At 50.6% G+C, this 24,514-nt stretch overlaps 1 protein-coding gene across 2 annotated transcripts in view; it reads left to right on the forward strand.

Moving 5' to 3' along the window:
• TM9SF4 (transmembrane 9 superfamily member 4) overlaps positions 1-24,514 on the forward strand; it is a 51,127-nt gene that overhangs the window by 23,776 nt on the left and 2,837 nt on the right. The window contains exons 3-17 of one of the 2 annotated variants that reach the window (XM_059406766.1): positions 1,575-1,674; positions 6,324-6,492; positions 6,593-6,722; positions 7,908-8,031; positions 9,276-9,394; positions 9,511-9,622; positions 10,963-11,033; positions 13,011-13,143; positions 14,162-14,243; positions 14,339-14,414; positions 17,611-17,694; positions 19,503-19,678; positions 20,166-20,229; positions 21,346-21,465; positions 22,312-22,401. In XM_059406766.1, the coding sequence (XP_059262749.1) occupies positions 1,575-1,674; positions 6,324-6,492; positions 6,593-6,722; positions 7,908-8,031; positions 9,276-9,394; positions 9,511-9,622; positions 10,963-11,033; positions 13,011-13,143; positions 14,162-14,243; positions 14,339-14,414; positions 17,611-17,694; positions 19,503-19,678; positions 20,166-20,229; positions 21,346-21,465; positions 22,312-22,401 (1,650 nt within the window). The remainder of the gene's footprint in view (positions 1-1,574; positions 1,675-6,323; positions 6,493-6,592; positions 6,723-7,907; positions 8,032-9,275; positions 9,395-9,510; positions 9,623-10,962; positions 11,034-13,010; positions 13,144-14,161; positions 14,244-14,338; positions 14,415-17,610; positions 17,695-19,502; positions 19,679-20,165; positions 20,230-21,345; positions 21,466-22,311; positions 22,402-24,514) is intronic. The other variant, XM_059406767.1, reaches the window with a different exon arrangement.

Genomic DNA, 24,514 nt, shown 5'->3' on the forward strand with positions numbered 1-24,514 from the left:
GATGCGGGGCTCGATCCCAGGACCCTGGGATCATGACCTGAGCCGAAGGCAGCGGCTTAACCCACTGAGCCACCCAGGCGCCCCATAAAAAGTATTTAAACTTTTTTAGATGGTGCATAGGAATGGTTGGTAGTTTCTAAATAGCAAAGATAATTTTATTTGCATGTGGATCAGAGTTTACTTTTTGTAACATTTTGATTAGTTCTGTTTATCTATGGTTTGACGTTGCCTATGATTGTCACTATTTCCAGAGCTGTATTCTCTGTGCACGCATCACTTCCTAAATATTCTCCTTCTTGGTCCTTCTTAAACCTTGTTTTTTAAAGATTTATTGATTGATTGATTTGACAGAGAAAGAAATCACAAGTAGGGAGAGAGGCAGGCAGAGAAAGACGAGGAAGCAGGCTCCCTGCTGAGCAGAGAGCCCGATGTGGGCCTCAGTCCCAGGACCCTGAGACCATGACCTGAGCTAGAGTCAGAGGCTTGACCCACTGAGCCACCCAGGCGCCCTTAAACCTTGTTTTTAATGATGCGTAATATTCATTGAATGAGCCTATTACAGTTTATTGCCGTTTCCGATCGTGAGAGCTTATACTTGTTTTCCCGTTTTTCCTCACTTCGGTCATTCAGCAAACATTTAATGAACACCTCTGTGTGCCTGGCTCTGTAGGTCCTTATCCTCACAAAGCCTAACTCTTAAATTCTAGTGGAAGAGACTTGGTTTTTTGGTTGTTTTTTTTTTGTTATTAAAGCAACAGGTAAACAAAATAATCATGTTGTATCAGCCATGTTACCTAGGAAACTGTGCATGTTGGAATAGAGCAAATGGGGGGATTCCCTTAGATGAGCTGGTTAGGGAGCGCTTCCAGGTGAGGGACCCTAAGCCGGGACCTGAATGTATGAAGGAGCCAGACGGGCCAGAAAGGAGCAGTGGGCACAGAGCCTGAGCCAGGAAGAGCTGGACAGGCTCGAGAAACCGCAGACAGGAGAGCACTGTGGTTATGAGTAAGGAGTGAACCTCTTTGTTCCTAAAGTTTACCCTCATTTGGAGTTATTTCCTAGGAAAGACGCCCAGAAGTGAAATTATAGGGTCAAGGTACCGTATCAGACTTTCAGAATGTATTGAATTTGGTTCTGATTTTATTTATTTATTTATTTTTAAGATTTTATTTATTTATTTGACAGAGAGAAATCACAAGTAGTCGGAGAGGCAGGCAGAGAGAGAGAGGGAAGCAGGCTCCCCGCTTAGCAGAGAGCCCGATGCGGGACTCGATCCCAGGACCCTGAGATCATGACCTGAGCCGAAGGCAGCGGCTTAACCCACTGAGCCACCCAGGCGCCCTTAGTTCTGATTTTAAACAAAACTATTATGTAGTCTAAAACTAAATGAAACATGAAATAATTCAGAATCGTAGACTGTATAGTATCTAGTGTACTACAGCTGTGATCTGCTGCTTTCAGTTTGCTAATAATATTACCAAGTGTACCAATGATATGTGGGTACCGGGGAGGATTATTGAAACAGCCGTCTGGGTTTCCGGGTTGATGAACAACACCCTCTCTTCTCCCACTAGGCTGTGAAGCTCACCAGCTCTCGAACCCAGCTACCTTATGAATACTACTCGCTGCCCTTCTGCCAACCCAACAAAATCACCTACAAGGCAGAGAATCTGGGTAAGTTCTCTTCTGACTGTGTCAGCCTGTCCCAAACGGGAAGCCACGTCCTTACGTGGCAACGGTAGCAGTTAACCCTGACATTCCTGTGCGCCACACACCGTTCTACGTCGTTTACATACAGAGCAGCTTATTCAAGACTCAGAACAGCTCTGGGGTGGCAGATGCTGTGTTTATGCCCGTTTTACAGGTTCAGTGACTTGCCTGTGGTTATATTTTTAATTAACAGCCAAGCTGGGCTTAGAGACTACGTAGTCAGACTTCAGAGTTTCAGTCCTTGGCTGCTCTCAGACCAGCTCTCCCTTGATTGCTAGATAATTTCCTTGTCTTTCGTGGCTTCTGCAACCTACTCTGCTTTTTTTTTTTTTTTTTTTTTAAGATTTTATTTATTTATTTGACAGAGAGAGAGATCACAGGTAGGCAGAGAGGCAGGCAGAAAGCGAGGAGGAAGCAGGCTCCCCACCAAGGAGAGAGCCTGATGCGGGGCTTGATCCCAGGACCCTGGGACCATGATCTGAGCCGAAGGCAGAGGCTTTAACCCTCTGAGCCACCCAGGCGCCCCCTACTCTGCTTTTAATTAAAAGAGTGAGTGGTTACCTCTGGCCCTAAAAGAAGCAGAGGCATCACTGTAGTTCTTGCTAAGTGTGCAAGACTTGCTTCAAAAAATGTGCGAGGCACCCAGCACAGTGTCTGGAATGTATGTTCCATAAATAGTCATCTTACTCCAATTCAATAATTCTCCATTTGCTAGAATTGCAGGCTTAAAGCAAAAGACATTTGGAAGCCTCTCTTCCCGACACGATTCTTAGTACTTACCCGTATTGGTGTTGAGTCCTGGAGATAAAAATGTGGGTAGATGCTGTCCCTGACCTCAAGAAGCTTAGGAGACTTTCCTCTTACAACTTAGGAAGGAAAAAGGAGAGAATTGGTTCTTGAGCAGGCCTCTGAAAGGTCTGCCTTCTCTGTCTGAGCTACCCCTGGCTCACATGTTTCCAGAGTCCCCAGCTGATAAGTATATCTACGATCAGGTATTGGATGTCCCAGAGCAGCTGGAGGCAGGCCTTGTAGTCAGCTTAGCCAAAAACAGGCAGCACCTCCCATCCCTTCGTCTTGCCTCCTACTGTTGTCTTGGGGCCTGGACTGACTTCCACTGATTGTCTGGGCTGTGCCCCCAACCTGTCACTTACCCTTCTTTTCCCTTTCCACACCATATTGTGCTCTGGCCACCTGTCTCTGCCTGAGAAACTTGACTTGTTTTGTCCTCTTGGTCAAAGGACCCTCAGAACATGGCGTGCCCATGCCCATGAGCTGGTGTGGACTCGTTGCCAGCCTGTGCTCAACAGTTGGGCACCCCTCCATGTGACACTGGGTGACCTTAACTCCTCTGAGGCCCTGCTGCATCCTCCATGAAGCTGGGAAATGTTCTGCCCCACTGAAATGGAAACTTTTACGTACAAAAGTTACTCTGCTACACTACATCTCAGTCTGTCTTTGTGGAGTGCCTGCCTTCATGGCCTGTGGGTTCTTAGAGTTGAGAGATCACGCCTTATATTCCTCTCTCTCTCTCCCACTTCTAGCCCAGTGTCTGACACAGTAGGATTCAGTCAATGTTAGTGTCCTGCCCAAATGGAGGAGAAAATTCCTTGGTTACATACCTGTTAGATGGCAAGCCTTGTACTCTCTGTTCTCATCACCACCATTAATACTTACAGGCTCTCATGAGCTGGGCGCTGTTCTAGGCACTTCTATGCTTTAACTTTGTTAATACTCACAACAGCTCTATGAAATAGCTCCTCTTACTATCCCCTTAACATAGGTAGGGGAAGTGAGGCAAAAAGAGGTACAGTTCCTCGCCCCAGTCACTCACCAGTATGGTTGCTCCCGTTTCATAGTAGAGGGAAGGGCAGCTATGAGGGTTTAAAAGTCTTCCTCCACAGATCACATGGCCAGTAAGGGGAGAAATTGATATGTCAACATATTACTCAGGTGTTTTTTTAACTCTAAAGACAGAATTCTTTCTGTTGTCCAGAGTGCCATCTCCAGAAAGGTTCATTTGAGCTGTGTGAGGGCTGTGCTTGTGGTGATCATGCTGATGGAGATCCGTGCTGGGGTGTGTGTGGGAGTGTCTGGGGGCAGATGTACTGGGCCATAGCCTCCAACTCACTTAGAGGGTCCACGTTCCTACCTTGATGCTCCTTTAGCCTGGCCAGTGATCTGCTCCAGCTGTAAAAAGTTAAAAGGAACATTTGCATATTAGAGATGAGCCGTTCCAGACTAGCCTGTCTTCTCTCTTGGTGTTAATTTAATTTCTAAATATCAAGATGTGATCTGCTTACTTGGTCTTCAGCCTTGTTCCTCTCTGTGTATTTTCTTCCTTTCCTCAAGTGAGCTCCGTGTAGACTAAAAAGAAATGGGCAGTAGGGCTAGGTGTGGAGGAAGGAGTCCAAGAGCGCAGTGCTACAACAGTCTCCTCGTCTGATCACGGGCAAGTCTCGGTCCCTGTCTGCTTCTAGGGTCGTCTTCTGTGAAATGAAGACGGTGACCCGAATCGTTTCCCCAGCAGACTATGCAGATAATTCTTAACTGGCGTCCTTGCTCTCCACTGGCCAGTCCGTTCCTGGGTTCTCTAGGCTCAGCTTCTATAATGGGGGAAGGGGAGCCCCTCTTCTCCCTGTGCCTCTCCTAAGTGCCCTGTCCACACTCACCAGGGCAGCTACCACGCACAGGGGTGCGGCTTGCGCCCTGCCACTACCGTTCATATACCAGCAACTCACAGCTTTCATCCACAGCCCTGACCTGTCATGGGAGCCCAAAATTTGGGTATCTAATTGCCTGCTTGACATATCCAAACCGAAGAAAGGCCTTCGTCTAAATTTGCTCCTCTTTCTGTTTTCCCAGCTAGCACCCTGTTGTAGAAACCTCAGTCTCCTGCCACTTCTCACTTGTCCTTTGTATCTGTCAGCACCTTCCATTCCCCCGCTCAGTAGCTCCTGAATCCGCATGCTTGCTGCCACACTCAGCACCGCCCCGTCTAGCCACCGTCCTCACTCACATGCATGACTGATTGGCATCGCTTCAGCCAGTCCCTTGCATCTTCTGTGTTTTCTTCTCAAAATAGCCAAAGTGATTTTTCTGTCATCTGAATAAGGTCATGTCTTCCTCCACCCCTGTTAGAAACCCCTCAGGGTCTTTTGGGTAAAGATCAAACTTCCAGCACGGCCCACAGGCCCTGAGGTCTGACTCCAGCTCGTCTTTTAGGCTCACCTTAAGTCACCTGCCCTCTTTGCTTTCTGTGCTGTGACCACACAGGCCTCTCCGCCTCAGTACATGCCTTCCACCCCCCAGGAGCTTTTGCACGTACTGTTCCTTCTGTCTAGAATGTTCTTCTTCTGTCTCTACGTAGTCAGTGCCCCTCTTCCTTTAGAGCTCACTTCAAACATCATTTCCTCAGGGAAGCTTTCCTAGACGTGCTCCCCATGTCTAGAGCAAGTTCTTCTTGTTACGTCATGACTTTACCAAGTCTGTCTTCCCACTACACCGTAAGCTCTGTGAGTATGTGTGTTTAACATCGCATCTTCCGGGCCGAGCCCATAAGCAGTACCAGGTGGATGCTGGGGATGAGTGAATGAATGACGAAATGAATGAAAAAATGACTGACCGAGCAGATAGGGCCGTATCCAGGCAGGTCCCTGCTGCCCGTGTTGGACTCCTTGTATGTGCAGGCGCTCGTCCTGCCCATTGGCGGTGGTCCGTCTTCAGCTTTTCCCAGTTTCACATCATCTCAGTACAACCGTTGGAACAGCTCAGAATGGAAGTGCCATTGGCTGTGGGCAGCCCTGAGCTTCCCTGCAGCTGGTGCCTGGCCCCTGCTCTGAGGCAGTAGGCTTGCAGCAAGTGTGCAGTACCCCACCTCCCTCCCTGGCCGAACTGGGATCTGAAGACACATAAATGAGTGGGAAATACTGTCTGCCCTTAAAAGAGCTCCCAGTCAGGGGTGGCAGATGCTTAATATGGCAGCGCCCAGTGCAAAATCATATCAGCAGCATGTGAAAGGTGCAGGAGTGATGCTGAAAATAAAGAAGGCATTTGTTGCCAGCCTGCTGTGTGCCTCAGACTTGCTTTCTCACTGGAACCCTGTGAGATGATTACTGTTATTATCCCCATTTTGCAGATAGAGGAATTGAGGCTCATTGAGGTTATATAACTTACCAAGATCAAGACAGTAAGTGTTAGAGCCAGGGCTCGGTAGCCGGTCCAGTCCTCAGTATTGTATGACGCTGCCTCTACACAGAGGGAAATCAGGGAAGAGAGGGACAGGCTAGGCCCCGAGGAGGTCAGGAAGGGCTTCCCGGAGGAGGGAACAGAATCGGAGCTTGAAGGGTGAGGAGGAGCTTCCCAGGAACATGGGCAAGAAGGGGCACCGGAGGCGCAGAGGTGTATTTGACGTGCCCTGGAGAGTCTGGTGGAGGTATCAGAGCGGGAGTGGGGAGGCCAGGTGGGAGGCGGAGGGGCCGGCTCTCTTCAGGTAGGGTAGAACACCAAGTGCCAGGCTAGGGAACTGTCAAAGGCCCTGCGAGTCAGCAGTGTCTCCTCGGCTCTGGTGACCTCAGGGCTGAAGCTCTGAGATCCATGTGTCTCTCTTACGGCAGGAGAGGTGCTGAGAGGGGACCGGATTGTCAACACCCCTTTCCAGGTGCTAATGAACAGTGAAAAGAAGTGTGAGGTTCTGTGCAGCCAATCCAGCAAGCCAGTGACCCTGACCGTGGAGCAGAGCCGGCTTGTGGCCGAGCGGATCACGGAAGACTACTATGTCCACCTGTAAGTTGTCCTGCATTCCCTGCCGGCCCCAACTTGGGTTGGGGTGGGCACGGATGGGAGAGGCAGTCCAGGGGGACTGAGCGGGGCCTTGGGTTTCCAGCATCGCCGACAACCTGCCTGTGGCCACCCGGCTGGAGCTCTACTCCAACCGCGATGGTGATGACAAGAAGAAGGAAAAAGATGTGCAGTTTGAACACGGCTACCGACTCGGCTTCACAGACGTCAATAAGGTAGAGTGTCTCAGGGTGCGTGAAGGGCTGGGGAGCGTTTCATCTGGTTAAGTCATGAGCCCTTGGGGCCATAGGGAAGGGGGACATGTTTAGCTCTAGGTTTATAACAAAAGGTGGGATGGCCAAGGCAGGTTTCTCCTAGTGCCCTTGGGCATGGGCTATGAAAGTCGGTGCTTTGGACAAGGCTCTGGCAGATGCTACACAGGAAATGGAAGGCACAGCCCCTCAAAAAGTCAGATTCCATATTTATAAGATTAAAAGAAAAAACAGACGGAATTGGAACAGTATGTAGGAGAGCTAGGTAGGATAGTGGTCAAGAGCATGCTTGTACAGAGCTGGCTCCTTGGCTGTTGGATTCCACCTCCCTCACTTACTAGTTGTTGAGAGACCTTGAGCCTATCTGTTTCCTCTCTGAGCCTTTGATTCCTCATCTGTAAAAGGCATCCAGTGTCCATAGCTGCCCCTTAGGGTAGTTACGCAGAGTAAAGGAGATGATTGGTGTGTGTACTATTTTATGGCACAGCCTCTGAGAAATATGCTAATAATGGCAATGATAATAACAGTGATTCTCCTGTCTTTCTAATTTTCTAAACTGAACTTCAACCTTCTATGAAGGGAGTAAAGGACAAAACCATTTCTTTTGAGGCGTAGCTCCTGACCTCGGCGGGCTTCCGATCCCAATTCAGAAGAGAACTGACTAGGTGGGACCCTGCATCTTAAGTCCCAGTTGCCATCCCTGATGGTGCTAGTGCTGTGACGATCAATGCCAGCAGAGCTCAGAAGAGCTCGGTGTACATTCGGGTTGTCACAGAGGAGGTGGGTCTTAAAAGATAGGGAGGCTTGATTTGAGTGGAGTCGGCATTCTAGCCGGAGTGAATGCCGGGAGCAGAGCTGCAGTGTGGGAACTGTTCACCAGGCAGGAAAGGGATGGGGAGACCAGGTGAACTAGATGTCTGGAAACATGAGAGAAGGATGTGAACACCAGGCCCAAGGGATCCAGACTCTTACCTAGTTAGCCCCAGGGACCCCTGGACGGTTTCTGAATGGGGAATGCTGTGAGAGCAGTGTTTTTGGCAGGTTGAAACAGCTGGGCCTGCTGGACCCAGGGGAGGGACCTGATATTGGGATGATTTTCTGGTTGTTTCTGGACCACTAGGTATTTTCTTCTCTCCACTGCTGTTTTAGATTTACCTGCACAATCACCTCTCGTTCATCCTTTACTACCACCGGGAGGACCTGGAAGAGGATCAGGAGCACACGTACCGCGTCGTCCGCTTCGAGGTGATTCCCCAGAGCATCAGGCTGGAGGGTGAGTGGGGAGGTATGACCAGAGGGGCCGGGCTGGATGGGCCTGGGCTTCCATACCCAGGGTCTTCTCACACTTGATTCTCAGATGGCTGATAGGCCACAGTGTGGCACATGGGCCCAGCCAAGGTAGAGTCACTACATTCCCATGAGAGAAGGCTGAGCAAGGGGGAGAGCTGACACCTGTTGTGTCCTGGCCTGGCACCTTCCCTGTTTACCCCCCTCGCTACCCCTGGAAGTGTGCGGTGGTTATAGATGGGGAACCCGAGACTCCGAGAGATTGGTGACTTGGCCAAGAACAAACAGCGGCTAGGACTTGGCTGGGCCTCTCAGAAGAGCCAGCTCGCTTCCCCTAGGTTGAAGAACAAGGGGCAGTGATGCAGACGGAGTAGTCAGACAGCTGGTTTCTGTGCTATTCTTCCTCTCTGTAAGTGATTGCAGAGACGAGAATTGGTCCAGGGTCAAGAGTTGTGTTGGAGTCTGAGAGCCCAGCCCCATAAACCCAATAGGGGCTGGCCTGGCTTCTCACCTCTCATCCCTGGCTCACCCCTGGGCTGTGATAGTGGTGGTAGGTTTCTGGCTTTTTTTTTTTTTTTTTAAGCTGTGGAACCTAGTTTTCCAAACAAAATCGTCCTGTAAGACATAGATCCTGTGCTTTCAGAGTGCTATCCTGCTTCTGGTGAGCACTGTGAGCACAGCTTTATGTTTATTGCATGATATTCTTGATGTCATCTCTTCCCTCAGCCATTTCCTCAAGTTTAGAGGCTCTGTCTCCTTTTCTCACCATTTTCTCCCCAGCAGAGTGCTGGGCAGAGAGGTGCTTATTACATGGTGGTTGGTTGAGTGGATGGACAGATAATGGATCAACGGAGGAGTAAATGAAGACAGAAGCATCGGAGTGATTGAATTACTGGTGTGCTGGGACTCTGGGGACCTGGCGAATGAGTAAATGTGATAGCAGGAGTCGGTGGTGTTTTTCCTGTTCCGTGGGGCTGATTGAGTGAATACATGAACACTTGAATTGAGTAAAGAGAGATCACGTGAGGGACTCAGACACCCTCTTCCACACCCGGCAGCCCGAGAGGCTCTTAGGAAGGTCAGGGCTCTGGGGAGGAAGTTTACAGCTCTTTTGCCTCCCCTCAGACCCTGGGTTGCAGCAGCAGGCAGCCTCTGAGGGCACCCCTCTGAACAGCCCCAGGCAGTGGCCCTGGTCCCCACAGGAACAGACTGAGTCTCTGTCTCTCGCAGACATCAAGGCAGATGAGAAGAGTTCATGCACCCTGCCTGAGGGTACCAGCTCCTCGCCCCAAGAAATCGACCCCAGCAAGGAGAACCAGCTGTACTTCACCTACTCTGTACACTGGGAGGTGAGAAGGGGCTGGAGCCCATGGCAGGGGAGGAGGGTTCTGGTCTGGGCAGAAGGTATCTAGCAAGAGGTCTGACTCTAAGTGCTGCTTTTCCACTCTATCTCCTTCTCCTCCAGGAAAGCGACATCAAATGGGCCTCTCGCTGGGATACTTACCTGACCATGAGTGACGTGCAGATCCACTGGTTTTCTATCATTAACTCTGTTGTGGTGGTCTTCTTCCTGTCAGGTGAGACATCTGCGGATGGGAGGCAGAGAGGACAAGGGGGTGAGGGATAAAGGTCTGAGGTGCATCCCATGACTAAAGGGGGACTTCTAGGGTGTTCTCGGGCCAAGTGTAGGTCAAAAACAAACATCAGTGCTCGGTGTTAGGCATCAGGTATGCAGAGGGGAACAAGATTCAGTCTCCTTTCTGCAGAGTTCCCTCGGGGAAGAGAGGTACACCTCTCCATGCACACCTTCACTGAGTCATTGGACGAGATTTCATTGTTGCCCTTTCTGTGCAAGGACTATGCCCCATGCTGGGGATGTTGTATTGAGCTAGCCAGGCCCCTCACAGTCTGTTCTGGTGCTGGGAGAGACAAAAGAGCAGAGAACTGGTTGAGTCTAGAAAATGGTAAGTGCTTTGGGGCAGATAAACAGGGTGACCAGATACACAGCTCTTGAGAAGGGGTAAAGCCTGCTTAAGAGAAAACCTCTCTGGACTGAGAGGAGCCACCATTCAGAGACCCAGGGAAAGATGGGTCCAGCAAAGGCCACGGCCCTGCAAGGGGACAGGCTTGGTGAGAAGCTGGCCGGTGAGCCAGGGGGAGGGTAGTGGGCAGAGGTGGAGTGACACCCACATTTCAGTATCATATGGGAAGCAAAGGTGATTTTAGCTGCTCTTTATTAAACATTTCCTGAGGGGCAGCTGCTGTATTATTAAGTCCTTTCCAAACCTCTCAGTCCTTCAAGTTCCATGAGCCAAGACTAAAAGGTCAAGTTAGCTTGAGGTCATACAGCCCATTGTCTTAACCTGGAGAGGAAACAGGGTGCTGTAGAGGTACAAGTTGGGGGGGGCCTCTGAACCTTTTGGGGTGTTGAAAGGTAAGGATGCCTGGGGTAAGTTGAAGTGGGAACAGGTGCAGGGCAGAGTGGGGCACCGCGGGCAAAGGGAACAGGAGGCAGCCCCAGTAGGGGCACGGAGGCTGTGAACTGATGACAGAAGTAGCAAGCACGCAGGGGCAGCACGGGAGGTCAGCCCAGGAAGCAGTGAGGCTGCAGAGGTCAGGTGGACCAAGACGTGGAGCAGCTAAAGTGCTGTTCTCCCTGGAATAAAAAGCAGTGTCCCTTGACTGCCCAAACCCATCCCAGTGGCTCTTTCCTTCCCCTGCCAGGGGAATGACCCTCCATGTACCCTTGTCTGGATAGCTGGGGTGGAGCTCTACTCAGCAGACAGCCTGAGGCAGCTGCCTACCCACTGCCCACCAGAGGAAGCCCGGTGTGCCAGCGTCCCTCAGCGAAACACCAGGCCCAGGAGGCTCCGTTGGCAGTGCTCAGGCCTCTTCCTCCCTACCCTGTTCGTTTCAGGCATCCTGAGCATGATCATCATTCGGACCCTCCGGAAGGACATCGCCAACTATAACAAGGAGGATGACATTGTACGAGGTCTTGGCTGGGGAGGGATGGACTCGGAGAGGGAGGGCAGACTAGCAGGAGGGCTCTGGGCCTAGCAGACCAAGGGACAAGGGGTGGTGCTGGTGGTGGTGGTGGTGGTGTGTGTGTGTCTGTGTGTGTGTGTGTGTGTGTTTTCATAGAGTAGTTTGAAAAGGAAAAAATGTTTAATGACCCAAAATGAGAGGGATAAGCTTTCTAATTTCTAAGCATAAAAGCAATGAGAGAAGTCACAGGAAAAAAAAACTTAATGAATATAACATTAAAAATCTGAAACTGGGGACGCCTGGCTGGCTCAGTTGGTACAACACATAGTTTTTTGGGTTTTTTTTTTTCTTTTTTAAGATTTTATTTATTTATTTGACAGACAGAGATCACAAGTAGGCAGAGAGAGGAGGAAGCAGTCTCCCTACCGAGCAGAGCGCCTGATGCGGGGCTCGATCCCAGGGCTCTGGGATCATGACCCGAGCCGAAGGCAGAGGCTTTAACCCACTGAGCCACCCAGGCACCCCAACACATAGGTCTTAATCTCAGGTTTGTGAGTTCAAGCCCTATGTTGGGTGTTGGGCCTACTTAAAAAAATTTTTAAAAAAATCTAAAAACTGTTCCACTTGTCAGAATATATAGATAAGACAGGAAAGTGTGACAAACTTGAAAAAGAGTCAATAGTTAAAAGAACTGGTTTTAAAAAGTCCCAAAATCTCTAATGTAAGAATGAACAAAAAATTTACTGACTAGGAAATGGCAAGTGAACATGTGAAAAAACATTTTTACCTCAGGGATGGTTATCCACCCCCACCCCACCCCAAAACAGATTCAAACAATATGAGAAGACAGTTCAGGACCTTCAGATCAGTCATATATAGTATAGTAGTCATCGGCAGCAAGGTGGATGTGAGCTAAGCACTTTTCCACGCCACCCATGCAAGTATAAATTTGTAGTTTCCTGAAAAGTTACGTATTGGCTATACATAGCACAAACTATAAAATAGTTAACTTGCTTTGATGTCATTCTTTTAGAATTTTCCAAAGGAAACTATCAGAACCCCCAAAGACTTGGTCTAGGTGTATTTATTATAGCTCTATTTATAATTTAAATAAACTAGATGTAGCCTGATATTCCATAAAAATGGATTGGCTATGTTATGGTGCAGTTATACAATAGAAAGTTGTACCGACATTAAAATACTAATTGCAGAGTATTTATTGGAAATGAGGAAATGCTTATGATCAAACATCACCTGAAAATAACTAAGTATGCAGTAAATAGGGTCTGATTCCAATTTTGTGTTTAAAAATTATATATACATATGCATATATATACACACACACATACATAAAGAGCTGAAAGAAATGTGTCAAAACAATGATCTCATTAAGTGCTGGGAGTATAAATTGTGTTTTTCTATGTTTTTCTACTTTGTTTTTTTTTGTTTTTTTTTAATTTTGAGTTTACTTATGAGCCCTGGGATCATGAACTGAGCCAAAGGCAGATGCTTAACGACTGAGCCACCCAGGCGCCCCTACTATAAACATTTATTATTTTTTATTCATTTGAAGCATACTATGTGCCAAAAAAAATTTTTTTACTTTTTTATTGCATAAGAGCACATACTATTTTTATAATAAGTCAAAAAAAATTGCTTTTAAATTTCACCACTCAAAAAAACTCTCAGTTAACATTTCAGTGTGCTGATGTTTACACTCTTTTTCCATGCACAAGGGTTGTGGAATTTGGGGAGGATTTTTGCCTTTTATGTAGCTGTAAGCCTCATGTTTGTGCCCTCCTTTTCCGTGTGACATTTCTCTGGGGAGTACTTTGTCATGTCGTGTACTCTCAGGTCAGAGTGGAGGCTGGCTGACACCCAAAGGACCCTCAGCCCTAGTCTGGGGGCGTGGGTCCCTGCAGGAGCTGCGTCCTCTGGGCCCCAAGAAGCAGCCTCACTTCTGGCCCTTTGCTGCAGGAAGACACCATGGAAGAGTCTGGGTGGAAGCTGGTACACGGAGACGTCTTCAGGCCCCCCCAGTACCCTATGATCCTCAGCTCCCTCCTGGGCTCAGGCATTCAGCTCTTCTGTATGATCCTCATCGTCATCTGTGAGTGGGCCTGCTGGGGCTAGCAGTGGGGTCCTGTCACCAGAGAGCACAGGCCTGAGTCTCAGAGAGGTGGCCTCCCACCCCTGGAGAACGGGGCAGGTCTGCACCACTGGGCCAGACAGAGTCATCTATGCCAGCAGGAGGGCCGGGTCCTCTCAGCACCAGGCTCTGGTGGTTGGCTGCGCCTCAGGGCGCTCCAGCACTGTGGTTCGCCTCCCACGTCCACTCTCAGCAAAACCACACACCAGTGCCTCCCTCGGCAGTCAGGCTTTAAGTGACTTACACAAGTCAGCACCAGGTCTTTTCTCAGAAAACAACCCCCCAAACCCTAATATATAGTAATTATAGACAGTTCTGAAGTCAGTCTGCCTAAAAAAACTTTTTTTACCATTTAAACTATTTTTTAATTGACACATAACACTATGTAAGGTGTACAGTACAACAGTTTGCTGTGTGTATATATGGTGAAATGATCACAGTGGTAAGTTTAGTTAACATTCATTACCACACATAGTTACATGCTTTTTTTTATTGTGATGAGAACATTTAAGACCTAATCTCTTAGCAGCACATCTGCCTAAGTTTGTATCTCAGGCTCACACCGCTGGGCTATGTGACTTTGGACACCTCCCTTGACCTCTGCGAACCTGTTTTCTCATTTGAGAACTGGATAAGCAGCACCCCCCACTCGTCGCAGGGCCGAGAAGGCAGGTGCAGTGAGCAGGCATCCGTGATGGTCTGAGCTCTGTGCTGGCCAGTTGTAAGTGCTCTGTGGGCTGGAAGCTGCAGGGAACGTGTGGCCAGCCAGCACCTGGCAGCTGCTGCTGTCCTGTGAACCCTGGCTAAGACCGATCTTCTGTAGAGAGCGAGGGAGTATGCTGTCAGAAAGGCCAAGGGAAGAGGGAACCTCATCAAGCCTCATCTGCCCTGGGCCCTGAGTACCAGCCTGGGATGGGGCCGGGGCCCTGGGACCCTGGCCATCAGCCGCCCTATCTCTCTTCTCCCTCTCCCTCCACAGTCGTGGCCATGCTTGGGATGCTGTCACCCTCCAGCCGGGGAGCTCTCATGACCACGGCCTGCTTCCTCTTCATGTTCATGGGGTAGGTGTGTCTGAGTGAACTCCGGGGCTTGCCCAGGCAGCCTGCCCTTGAACTAACAAATCTCCCTGGTGTGGCTCCCTACCATTCCCCCACAGGGTGTTCGGTGGATTTGCTGCTGGCCGGCTGTACCGTACTCTGAAAGGCCATCGGTGGAAGAAAGGAGCCTTCTGTGTAAGCATCCTAACCTCCTCCCAGTGTTGGTGTGGAGCTGATAAGCTTCTTCCTGGGCTTCTCAGCAGTGTGGGTAGTCTGTGGTGGGGTTTAGGATCAGAGGTATAGAGGACCAGAGGATGGTATTGGGGGTCACACACCCAAGGGGAGGGAATGCTGCGTTCCCACCACAAGCACCTTGGGACCTCTGAGGGCCCTTGCTGCTATATCCATAAGAAGAGGGGATTGAATTTCGGTGGTTTTTAGCCTATGTTGTTTGTTGGCTAAAATAAGAGAAGAAATAGGAGATTCAGAATAACAGGATTTGACACCAAGCCTTGGTGTCAGAGTTTAAAGCCAGAAACTGATGAGCAGGGCTGCTGGGAGGACACCCTGCCCAGTGGAGTAGAGAGAACTACCTGCCCAGGGCAGAAGAAGCCAGGCCCAGGTTGCTTTCAGCCTGTCTTCAGACTTGCGTGCCTCCATTTCCTCTTCAGGGAGGACAGCTTCTGTCCTCTGTCCTCCTGGTGGTCGGGAGAGTTTCTGGCAACAGAAAAGACCACAGAAACTGGCAGAAGCCTGGGACTTGACCCTATTACCTCCCAGGGAGCCATGACCCTGACCCTATCCCAGACAAGGAGGCCCCTAAAGCCACGAGAAACCCTTGTGTCAGACTGGAAGAAGTCTTCCAGAAGACTGGAAGACCCTTTAGGAGTGGTCCTGAAACCATTCCCACTCTGTTGAAAGCCCCAGGGGAGCCCAGGCTGTTTCAGCTCCTGCTGCCACAACCCTGGCACAAAGTCCTCACTAGAAGAGCTGCAAAGGTGGCTTTTCTGGAAGAAGCAAAGAAAGGCCCTGAATTGTTGATGCATCAGGCATCTTCAGGCACACAAGATCCAGGGATCTACAGAGGTGTGGAACCCAGACAGTACCCTATACAGCTCTTCCCTGGGAGGCCTCCCACAGGTACCCCAGGACCTCCCTCCGCAGGCCCCATGCCACACCCCGCCTCTCTGCCCCACACCTTGCTTCTGGTGGTGGCAGCGTTCACCATGACCCCCAGGCCATACCGCTGGGTTGCTTCCTTGCCTCCTACTCCCTTCTGCCCACCGCCTCTCAGACGACAGGTGTTGATGGTTTGCCTGCCAAATGGTCCATGAATTTCCTCCCTGCTGCAGCTCTGGCTCTAGAACTCTTGCCCAGGTTTTGGGCATTTTTGCCTCTCGCCTAGACCCTAGGCGTCCCTGGTGTCCCTGCAAGATTCTGACCCTTCCCTGGTGCTCTGGGCATTGCTGTGGCCCGCAGTGATGCGGACCTCTCACTACTCGTCTCTCCTCTGGCCTCTGTCTTCCCTTCTGTATGGACACACCGCTCCCTCACTCCCCTTACCTCATCCTTTACGTCTTAGCGTCACCCTCTAGAAGCCACCTCCCCTCCTCCCCCCATTCTGACTTCTTTGTCCTCCTTGGCACCCCAGAGGAGCCTAGGTAGAGCCTCGTGCCTACAAGTAGTGCCATGGAGGTGGGTCTCCATCTGTGGCTCTGTCTGCCTCACTGGAACTCTTCTCCTGTTCTCACTCATTGTGCTGTGTAGACAGCACGATGTCCAGTCTATAAATTCCTGCTAGGAGGGCCAACAGACGCCCTGCTAGACACAGCAGAGTAAAGCAGGACCGTGCAGGCAGGGAGGAAATGACATTTGAGCTGGGCCTTGAAGAGGAGGGTTTTAGATAGACTGAAGCAGCCAGCAGGGCAGCCTGGGGTTCTGGAATCTCCTAGATCCTAGTCCTGGCTCTGTCCTTTTTCAGTTTCCCCATCTCTCCAGTGGGGGATGGTCACACCTACCTTTCAGGGGCTTTGTAGATGGAAGGAGACTGCACAGAAGGCCCTAGACACAGCATTAGCACTCAGGCAGCAGATACCCTGAGACGGTGCTCACTCTGCCTGCACCAGCCCAGGGACAGCAACATGCAGGAGCCTCAGCCAGTTACTGGGTGTGGGAGAGCTGTGGGCAAAAGGTGAAGTTGGTGTTGGAGGCCGAGTGCCAGCTTGCAGGGAGCCTCAGGCATCGTGGTCAGTGGCCCTCCTGGATGCTCAGGCAGCCCTAGCAGTGAAGGAAGCTCCTGTAGGTCTGGGGCTTCGGTTCTGTGTGCCTGGGCCCCAGCCGAAGAGATTGACTGGACAGAATATAGCTCAGTGGGTCGGGGCTTGGCCTCTGGGCTCAGACTGCTTGTGTTTGAGCCCCTGATTCTTCCTTAACTGTGAAGTTGGAGTGTGTATTTAACACTGCTGGACCTCAGTGTCCTCTTCTTTTTCTTTTCTTTTTTTTTTTTTTTTTAAGATTTTATTTATTTACTTGAGATAGAGCAAGAGCACAGAGGGAGACAGAGAAGCAGACTCCCCAAGGAGCCCAGTTTGCGGCTCCATCACAGGACCCTGGGATCATGACCTGAGCCAAAGTCAGACGTTAAACTGACTGAGCCATCCAGGGGCCCCAGTGTCCTCTTCTTTAAAAGGGAATAATGAGGGGCCTCTAGCTGGCTCAGTTGTTAAGCATCTGCTTTCGGCTCAGGTCATGATCCCGGTATCCCAGGATCGAGCCCTGCATCAGGCTCCCTGCTCAGTGGGGAGCCTGCTTCTCCTCCTCCTACTCCCCCAGCTTATGTTCCCCCTCTCATTGTGTCTATCTATCTCAAATAAATAAAATCCAAAAAAATTTTTTAAATAAATAAATGAAAGCAAATAATGATAATCCTTTCCATCTGGCCCATAGGATTAGGTGAGCCGATGTGTGTGGAGGCCAGCACCTGCCACCCCTAAGACAGTTCAGGCTTACCCACCACTCTAGGCAGTTTTTGTTGGGATCCACATATACATGTTTTTTAAAAGTTTTATTTATTCATTCCCACTCAACAAATGTTTATTGAGCAGCTACTGAGTTCTAAATGCTGGGCGTGCATCAGTGGATAGGAAGGGGGTAGGGACGACAACACTCTCTCCCAAGGAGCTCACAGTCTCTGGGGGCAGCAGGCCTTGGCCAGGTAACAGTACATAACCAGAATGGGATGAGGGCAAGGAATGGGCAGTTCAGGGGATGCTTTCTGGAAGGAATTACCCTGGAGCTGGATCCTGATGGACAAGGAGGGTTGAGAGCCTCTAGTCTGGGAGCCCCACTGGAACAGGTGGCAGCACCCCAGCCTGGTCTCCCTTGCTTGCAGACGGCAACACTCTACCCTGGCGTGGTTTTTGGCATCTGCTTCGTTTTGAATTGCTTCATCTGGGGAAAGCACTCATCAGGAGCAGTAAGTAAGGGGGTACCAGCTGTGCTGGGTCCCACTCTGGGAGGTCACTTCCTGCTGTTCTCTTCCCTTTTTTGAGTCCCCGGAGTTCCGTTCCCAGCCCTGGGGCCTGAGGGCTCCCCGGGGTTTCCCCCTCCCTACCCATCCAGCTGCCCGTGCTCCGGCCCTGGCCTTCTTGTGCACTTTTGCAGAGAGCTGGCCAAAGCTCACTTCTCTAAAGGGAGATTTCCACAGCCCAGGGGCCAGCTGGGGAATCTCCCTTGGCCTGAGCCAAGGGAAAGCTGCCTGGTGTGAGTTTATTAGGTCAGTATCCCAAACAGGGCTCTCCTCCTCTTGTCCCTGCCCCTTGGATCCAGTCCCCATAAGTTGTCCTGCCTTCAGTGCAGGGATCCTGCCTGCCCCGGTCATTGCCTACAGCTGCCCAAGACTCACTGAGTAGGACTGTGAGCTCGGTGGGGGGCAGGGAGATGGGTTTTCCATCCGCTCCCTCAATCCCTGGCAGGGCTGCAGGGGAGGTGGGGCAGGCCTTTGCCCTGGAGCCTTAGCGGGTAGAGCCACTCCCCTCACTGCAGGTGCCCATTTGTTAGAGGTCTTCTGGGGTGCGAAAGGACAGGCTTCTTTGCAGCAGTCTGGGAAGTCGCCCTCAGAAAAGACAGTCATGCTCTTCCTCTCACTTCCTCTTTTCTACCTGTTGTTCCTTCTCTCTCTCAACACTTTCTTCCCAATTACCAACCACTCATGATAAATACTCATCAGAGAAATTTTGGAAAGTACAGAGAAGTTGATGTAATCTGTAATCTTAACGATGTGTCCACATCGTTAGTATATTTTTGCAGTCTTTTAAGCTATATTTAAAATAGAATGATGAAATTTTAAATTTATAATGAAATAGCAAACATTTATATCATGCTTGCATTGGAGTAAGTACTGTTCTAAACACTTTGCCCATATTAATTCGCTTCCTCCAGTTTGCATGATTCTTGTAAAAACAATACTGAAATGAACAGGAAAAGAAGCAAATGAAAAGTCAGTTCTAACCCCTACCTCCCCCCTGAGGAAGTATTGTTAACTTCTGGCCACAGCCCTCTGTAGACACATAAACATATAAATATTGGGGTGGTTCTCTTAAAATGGAGTCTTTTTTTTTTTTTAAGATTTTATTTATTTATTTGACAGAGATCACAAGTAGGCAGAGAGGCAGGCAGAGACAGACAGAGAAGCAGGCTCCCTGCAGAGCAGAGAGCCTAATGCGGGGCTCGATCCCAGAACCGAGATCATGACCGGAGCAGAGGGCAGTGGCTTAACTCACTGAGTCACCCAGGCGCCCCTTAAAATGGAGTCTTATACATACAGTTTTGTAACCTGCTTTTTTTTTTTTTACTTCATAGTATATTTATGATGTATTATTTTAACAAAACTGGGAACATACGATTTGTACACTTGTGTTTTTGCCCTTTTGTCTCCAGTTCACATACCACCTAATTCTCCTTCATTCTGGCCTCATCTCCCCCTCATGTTCTTGGTCCTTCTTTGTTCTTTCTCTACTTCCTCCCTGGCTGACAAGCTCCTCTGGGATGCCGTGGTTCCTTCTCCACCTCATAGCCCAAATGGTCCTCCATGTGCCCTCCGCTTTTCCCCAGGGCTGACTCAGTCCCAGGAGGTTCTGGCCAGGAACCTTGAAGGGGGTGGGGGGTGTCTGCAGGACATTCCCCACCATGGTGGCCCTCCTTCTTTGGGACCCGATGGGTCCCTCTCCCCCCTGCACAACCCCTGGGCCTTATGGGGGGTGGCTCATGGCGCTGTCCCCACAGGTGCCCTTCCCCACCATGGTGGCCCTGCTGTGCATGTGGTTTGGGATCTCCCTGCCCCTTGTCTACCTGGGCTACTACTTCGGCTTCCGCAAGCAGCCGTATGACAATCCCGTGCGCACCAACCAGATTCCCCGGCAGATCCCTGAACAGCGATGGTACATGAACCGGTTTGTCGGGTGAGTCTCTAGCAGGGCCAAGGCCGATGCTGTCCTCAGCCATTTCCTTGGGAGGACATGGAACGAGTCCCCTCCCCCGGGGTTGTTGTGACTGATGTTCAGCAGCTCCAGCAGGCTCTAGTAGACTTCATGAAAGTTTAACTTCACTCCAGGTTCAAGAGGACCAAGTTGTAGCCAGACTTGGTGTTGGCATAGGAACCGGGACAGGGAAGGAAGGGGTGGAAGAAGCAGGTGAGGCAGGTTAAGACCATCACGCAGATCTAGGCAACTTACCTACCTCTCTGTACCTCAGTTTCCCCATCAATAAAATGGGGAGAATGGTGCCCACCTTGCCACCCTCTCAGGAGGCTGTATGGTATGAAAGCATGCCAGGGAGCTAGAACCACCACAGCTGTGTGCGCACCGTCCTCCGGGCCGCCTGGGAGGAGCCCGGGTCCCCCAGTGGTCTGGGTCTCCTGGCGGCGTTAACCCTCCCCTTGTGCTGCAGCATTCTCATGGCCGGGATCCTGCCCTTCGGTGCCATGTTCATCGAGCTTTTCTTCATCTTCAGCGTGAGTACCGCTTCTCCCCAGGGCTGGGTCAGCCCACAGGGTTGGTGGGGACGCTCCCCTGCCCTGTGCATTAGCCTGATCCCTGTCCCTCTGCTCATCTGCTCTGCCTCTTACCACCTGTGAGATTTCAGACGGGCCCTTTCGCCTCTCAGGGTCCCCACTCATCACCCCAAAATGGGATTGACAGTGCCGCCCCTCAGGATGGCTTAGAAGGAAACATGAGATAGGCCACATGTGTGGGGGTCTGGTGTGGGAAGTTGGAGCTGCTTCGGTAGCCTTGCAGCCAGACTCCACCATTGTTCATCCTGCGGCCTCTGCTTTGAGTTCCAGGTCCCCACACATCTTGGTCTGCTACTCAGAACTCTTAGGAAAGTGGGGGGAATGATTCCTAATTCTCTAGATCACCGTGAGGCTGGAGTGGGAATTTCTAGAAGAGGCACATGCTTGGCATTCAGGCAGTACTTGTTTAATAGTGGCTGTCGTGATGATGCTGACCCCTGCCCAGCCCTGCTAAGGTGGAAGTTGGCAGAAGCGCTTCTCAAAGACACCTATGCCTGCTGACCTGGCTCAGTGGCCTGCCCCACCCAGCCCTGCCTAAGAAAGGGTCAGAGGATGGGTTGGCTGCCTGCCCCCCCACCCCAGGAGGCCACCTTATTCTGTGGGACCCTGAGCGAATGAATCACCAGCCTCTCTGAGCCTTGGCTTCCTCACCTGTAAATGGCCACACTTTTATAGACTTAAATTTGGAGATGGATGCACGTAAAGCATGTAGCACCTGACGTAGCATGCAGGAGGCTGCCCTGGTGGTGGCCGCTGTGTGATTTTGATTGGGGCGGGATTCATTGTTTTCCACAAGCTGTTGAGTTCAGGCTGGGGTCTACCCATTGCATGGTCACCCATGCCCCAGCTGCTCCCTAAGAACAGCCTGGCTCACCCAGAGAAAGGGGCCGTCAGAACCACATGCCAGGCCCACAGACCCCAGTGATATCATGATGGTGCCCTTCCCTGGTGGCAGTTGGTGTGGTAGTTATAACTGCAGGGTGGTTTTCTGAGAGCAGGCAGTGTATGCTGCATGAAGGCAGGCCAAGCTGAAGGCCAGCTGTGATGTGTCCACAGGCCATCTGGGAGAATCAGTTCTATTACCTTTTTGGTTTCCTGTTCCTTGTCTTCATCATCCTGGTGGTGTCGTGTTCACAAATCAGCATCGTCATGGTGTACTTCCAGCTCTGTGCAGAGGTAAGGGGAGTGGGGCCGGGATTTGGGGGTGAGGAGAGCTGGGGCCTGCATTGAATGGGTCATTGAAGCTGCCTGGGTTTCCCAGGTGGACCTCCTTCCTCTGGCTATGAGCTCTTGGGCAAGTACATCACTTCACTTCGCTAAGCCTCGCTTTATTCAGCTGTAGACTGGAGTTGATCCCTACCTCACAGCATAGTCACGTGCAGTAGTCATAGCAACATGAGAGAAGGATGGTAGATTGTCAGTACAAAGTCCACTCCAGTAGTGGCTTCTCCAGTAGCTGATGCAGATTGGGTGGCCTTCCCTCCCTCTGGGCACTAGCTCTTGGCAGGGCCCCTCGATATGGGCTCTGGGACACACAGCTAAAACCCTGGCTAAAACCCTGGCTTCTCCGTTAGTAGCTGTGGTTGGGCAGTTTCGTAACTTCTCTGTGCCTTCCATCCCTCATCATGTGACACGGCAGCAAAAGGGCCTGATGGGCCTACTACAAGGAGTGAACGAGCTGATTCACGTAGAGCACTTAGAATGGTGCCTGGCAGGTCATGAGCATTTGCTCAGGAAATGTTAGTTGTGTTTTTGCTGTGGCCCTCGGTGATCTTTTTTTTTTTTTTTAATCGAGATCTCATTGATGAACAGTAGAGTTTATCCTTTTTAGTCTCCATCTCCTGTATGCATTTTTAGAAATGTGTACAGTTGTGTAACCACGATCACAGTCCAGATATAAAACATTCCCATCACCCCAAATATTACTGTTCTCGCCTAAGGCCTTTAGCTCCTCAGGCAACCATGAACCTTCGGGAAGAGATTACACCTGGAGAAGATGACTCTGCTTTTTTTCCTCTTCAGGATTACCGCTGGTGGTGGAGGAATTTCCTAGTCTCCGGGGGATCTGCCTTCTACGTCCTCGTCTATGCCATCTTTTACTTTGTTAACAAGGTACGGCCCTGTGTGAGGAGGCCCCCAGCCCTCTCAGCGCCGGCTGGGGGAGAGGAGGGTGTTGGGGAAAAACCAAAGTGTCTGAGTCTCTCGTGCCACGAGTGGGGAGAACCAAAGCCATTTTGTTCTAGAGCATGCATCTTTTTAGGACAGAGAGGATCCGTGTTCTGTGTGTTTTGAGGGACAAAAGCCTTACGATAAAGGACAGTGAGAATACTGCAGCAAAACCTATGAGATACAGCCGAAGCAGAACTTAAAGGAGATCTCTCATCTTACAGTGCTTGCTATTCATAAGAAATGAGAGAGACTGGAAATGTCGTACATTCCTTGGGTTAGGAAAAAGAGCAATAACATGAAAGAACAAAGAAAGTAGATGAGAAGGAGTTCATAAAGACAGAAGCAAAAAGTACTGAAAGCACCTTTAGCACCTTTAGGAACTCGGGTATACCCACAGAGCTCACTGCCCCCAAGAGCCGAGTGAGTAAGAATACAGCACTGCCCGCTCACCACGCTCGTTGTGGTAGGTTCACACGTGACACGTAAGCCACGTGAGCCCCTGAAAGGAGTATAGGCTCGCTGTGGTGGACCCCTCCCTCCCAGGGGTGCCACTGAAGATGGTCTCCCCCGCTGTGCTTCGGGTCTCCAGAACCCAAAGAGAGGTGGTCCTCTGCGGCCAGGCTGTGTTCCCAAACCAGAGTCACGGGCCAGGTGGTGGGAGCTTGGGATGCCCTCTCGCAAAACGGTCAGGTTAGAGAGGACGGTGTGGGTCATCCCGAGGTGGTGCTCCAGCCCTGCTTCCGGTTTGCTGACTGTGCCCCTGTTCTCCAGCCATCCCAGCAAGGGATCGCGGAGCTCAGCAGTCAGCAAACTCGAGCCCGTGTGCTGGTGGGCCTGTTTCTGTAAACGAGGTGTGGCTGGAACACAGCCATGCTCGTTCATTTACACACATCTGCGGCTGCTCTCACACGGTAGTGGCAGCGTTGCATGGTTGTGACAGAGGCCACGTGGCCGACAAAACCTGAACTCTCTATAATCTGGCCCTTTGAGAAAAAGTTCGCTGACCCCTGCTCTGGCACATCCAGTGACAGGAGATATCCCCTCCTGGCATGCTCCTGCTCTTTGGCTAGCTCCTGTCGTTACAGAGGTCTTCCTTGATTCACACTGAAACCTGCCCCGCTGTCACTTCTGTCTTTAGGCCATAGTCTCAGTCCTAGAATCAACCAGAACAAATCTAATTTCCCTCCTCTATAGCCCATATTCATCAGAACTCTTGAGTAAAAAGTGACTAAAACTGAGTATCAGCTGGCTTAAGCAAAAAAGAGAATGTATTGACTGGTATCCCTGGAAATTGAAGAAGCCGGAGTTCTAGCTTTAGGCATAGTTAAATCCAGCATTTCAAAGGATGTTGGATGTGTGTTTTCTTGGCTTTAATCTGCATGCAGGACCTTGCCTCAGAGTGGAAAGATACCGGGGCAGCCCTAGAGTCTTCTTTTTCCAACCTCACGGCCCTAGAGCTAGAAGAACATCCTTCCTCTACTGTCAGGTGATCAGTCCCAGGGAAGCTGCTCAGACCAGGTTACACGCCATCCCGCACTGTTACACAGGTCCAGCGGAATGGTCTGCTCTCATCAGCTACCCAGCATAGGTGTTGCATTAAAGCTGACAGCCCCAACAGGACCGCAGAGCAGAGAGTAGGTACCCCAAAACCTCAGGAAGATGGAAGATGTTAGATAGTGTTGAGCAAAGAAAACCTAGCTACATGGCCTCCGGTATTGCCCCCCAGGGTCGGGTATACCCTATCACAACCTCCTGTCCTTCTTCCTCCCTGTGCCCAGTCTTTCCTCTCTGTTCTAAAAACCTCCACCCCGTGTCCCAGAGCCTGACTGTAAAATGACAGCCTTGGCCTGTGGAATTGTAAGAGCCTTTCTGGCCATGCCTGATTGCCTTGTCCCTTTCCCAGTTTCACCACTGGGTTTACCACTGCCCTGTCCCCTTCCTCCCTCACCCCTTCTCCAGCCCTGAGAAAGCTTGTGAAATGGGAGGGTTGAGCCTGAAAACATGGCCTTCATCTCCTGGTTTGAGGATATTTGACCTTGGGGAGAAGGTCTTTATT

The sequence above is a fragment of the Mustela nigripes genome, chromosome 7 (assembly GCF_022355385.1).
Source record: "Mustela nigripes isolate SB6536 chromosome 7, MUSNIG.SB6536, whole genome shotgun sequence".
Classification (NCBI taxonomy): Eukaryota; Metazoa; Chordata; class Mammalia; order Carnivora; family Mustelidae; genus Mustela; species Mustela nigripes.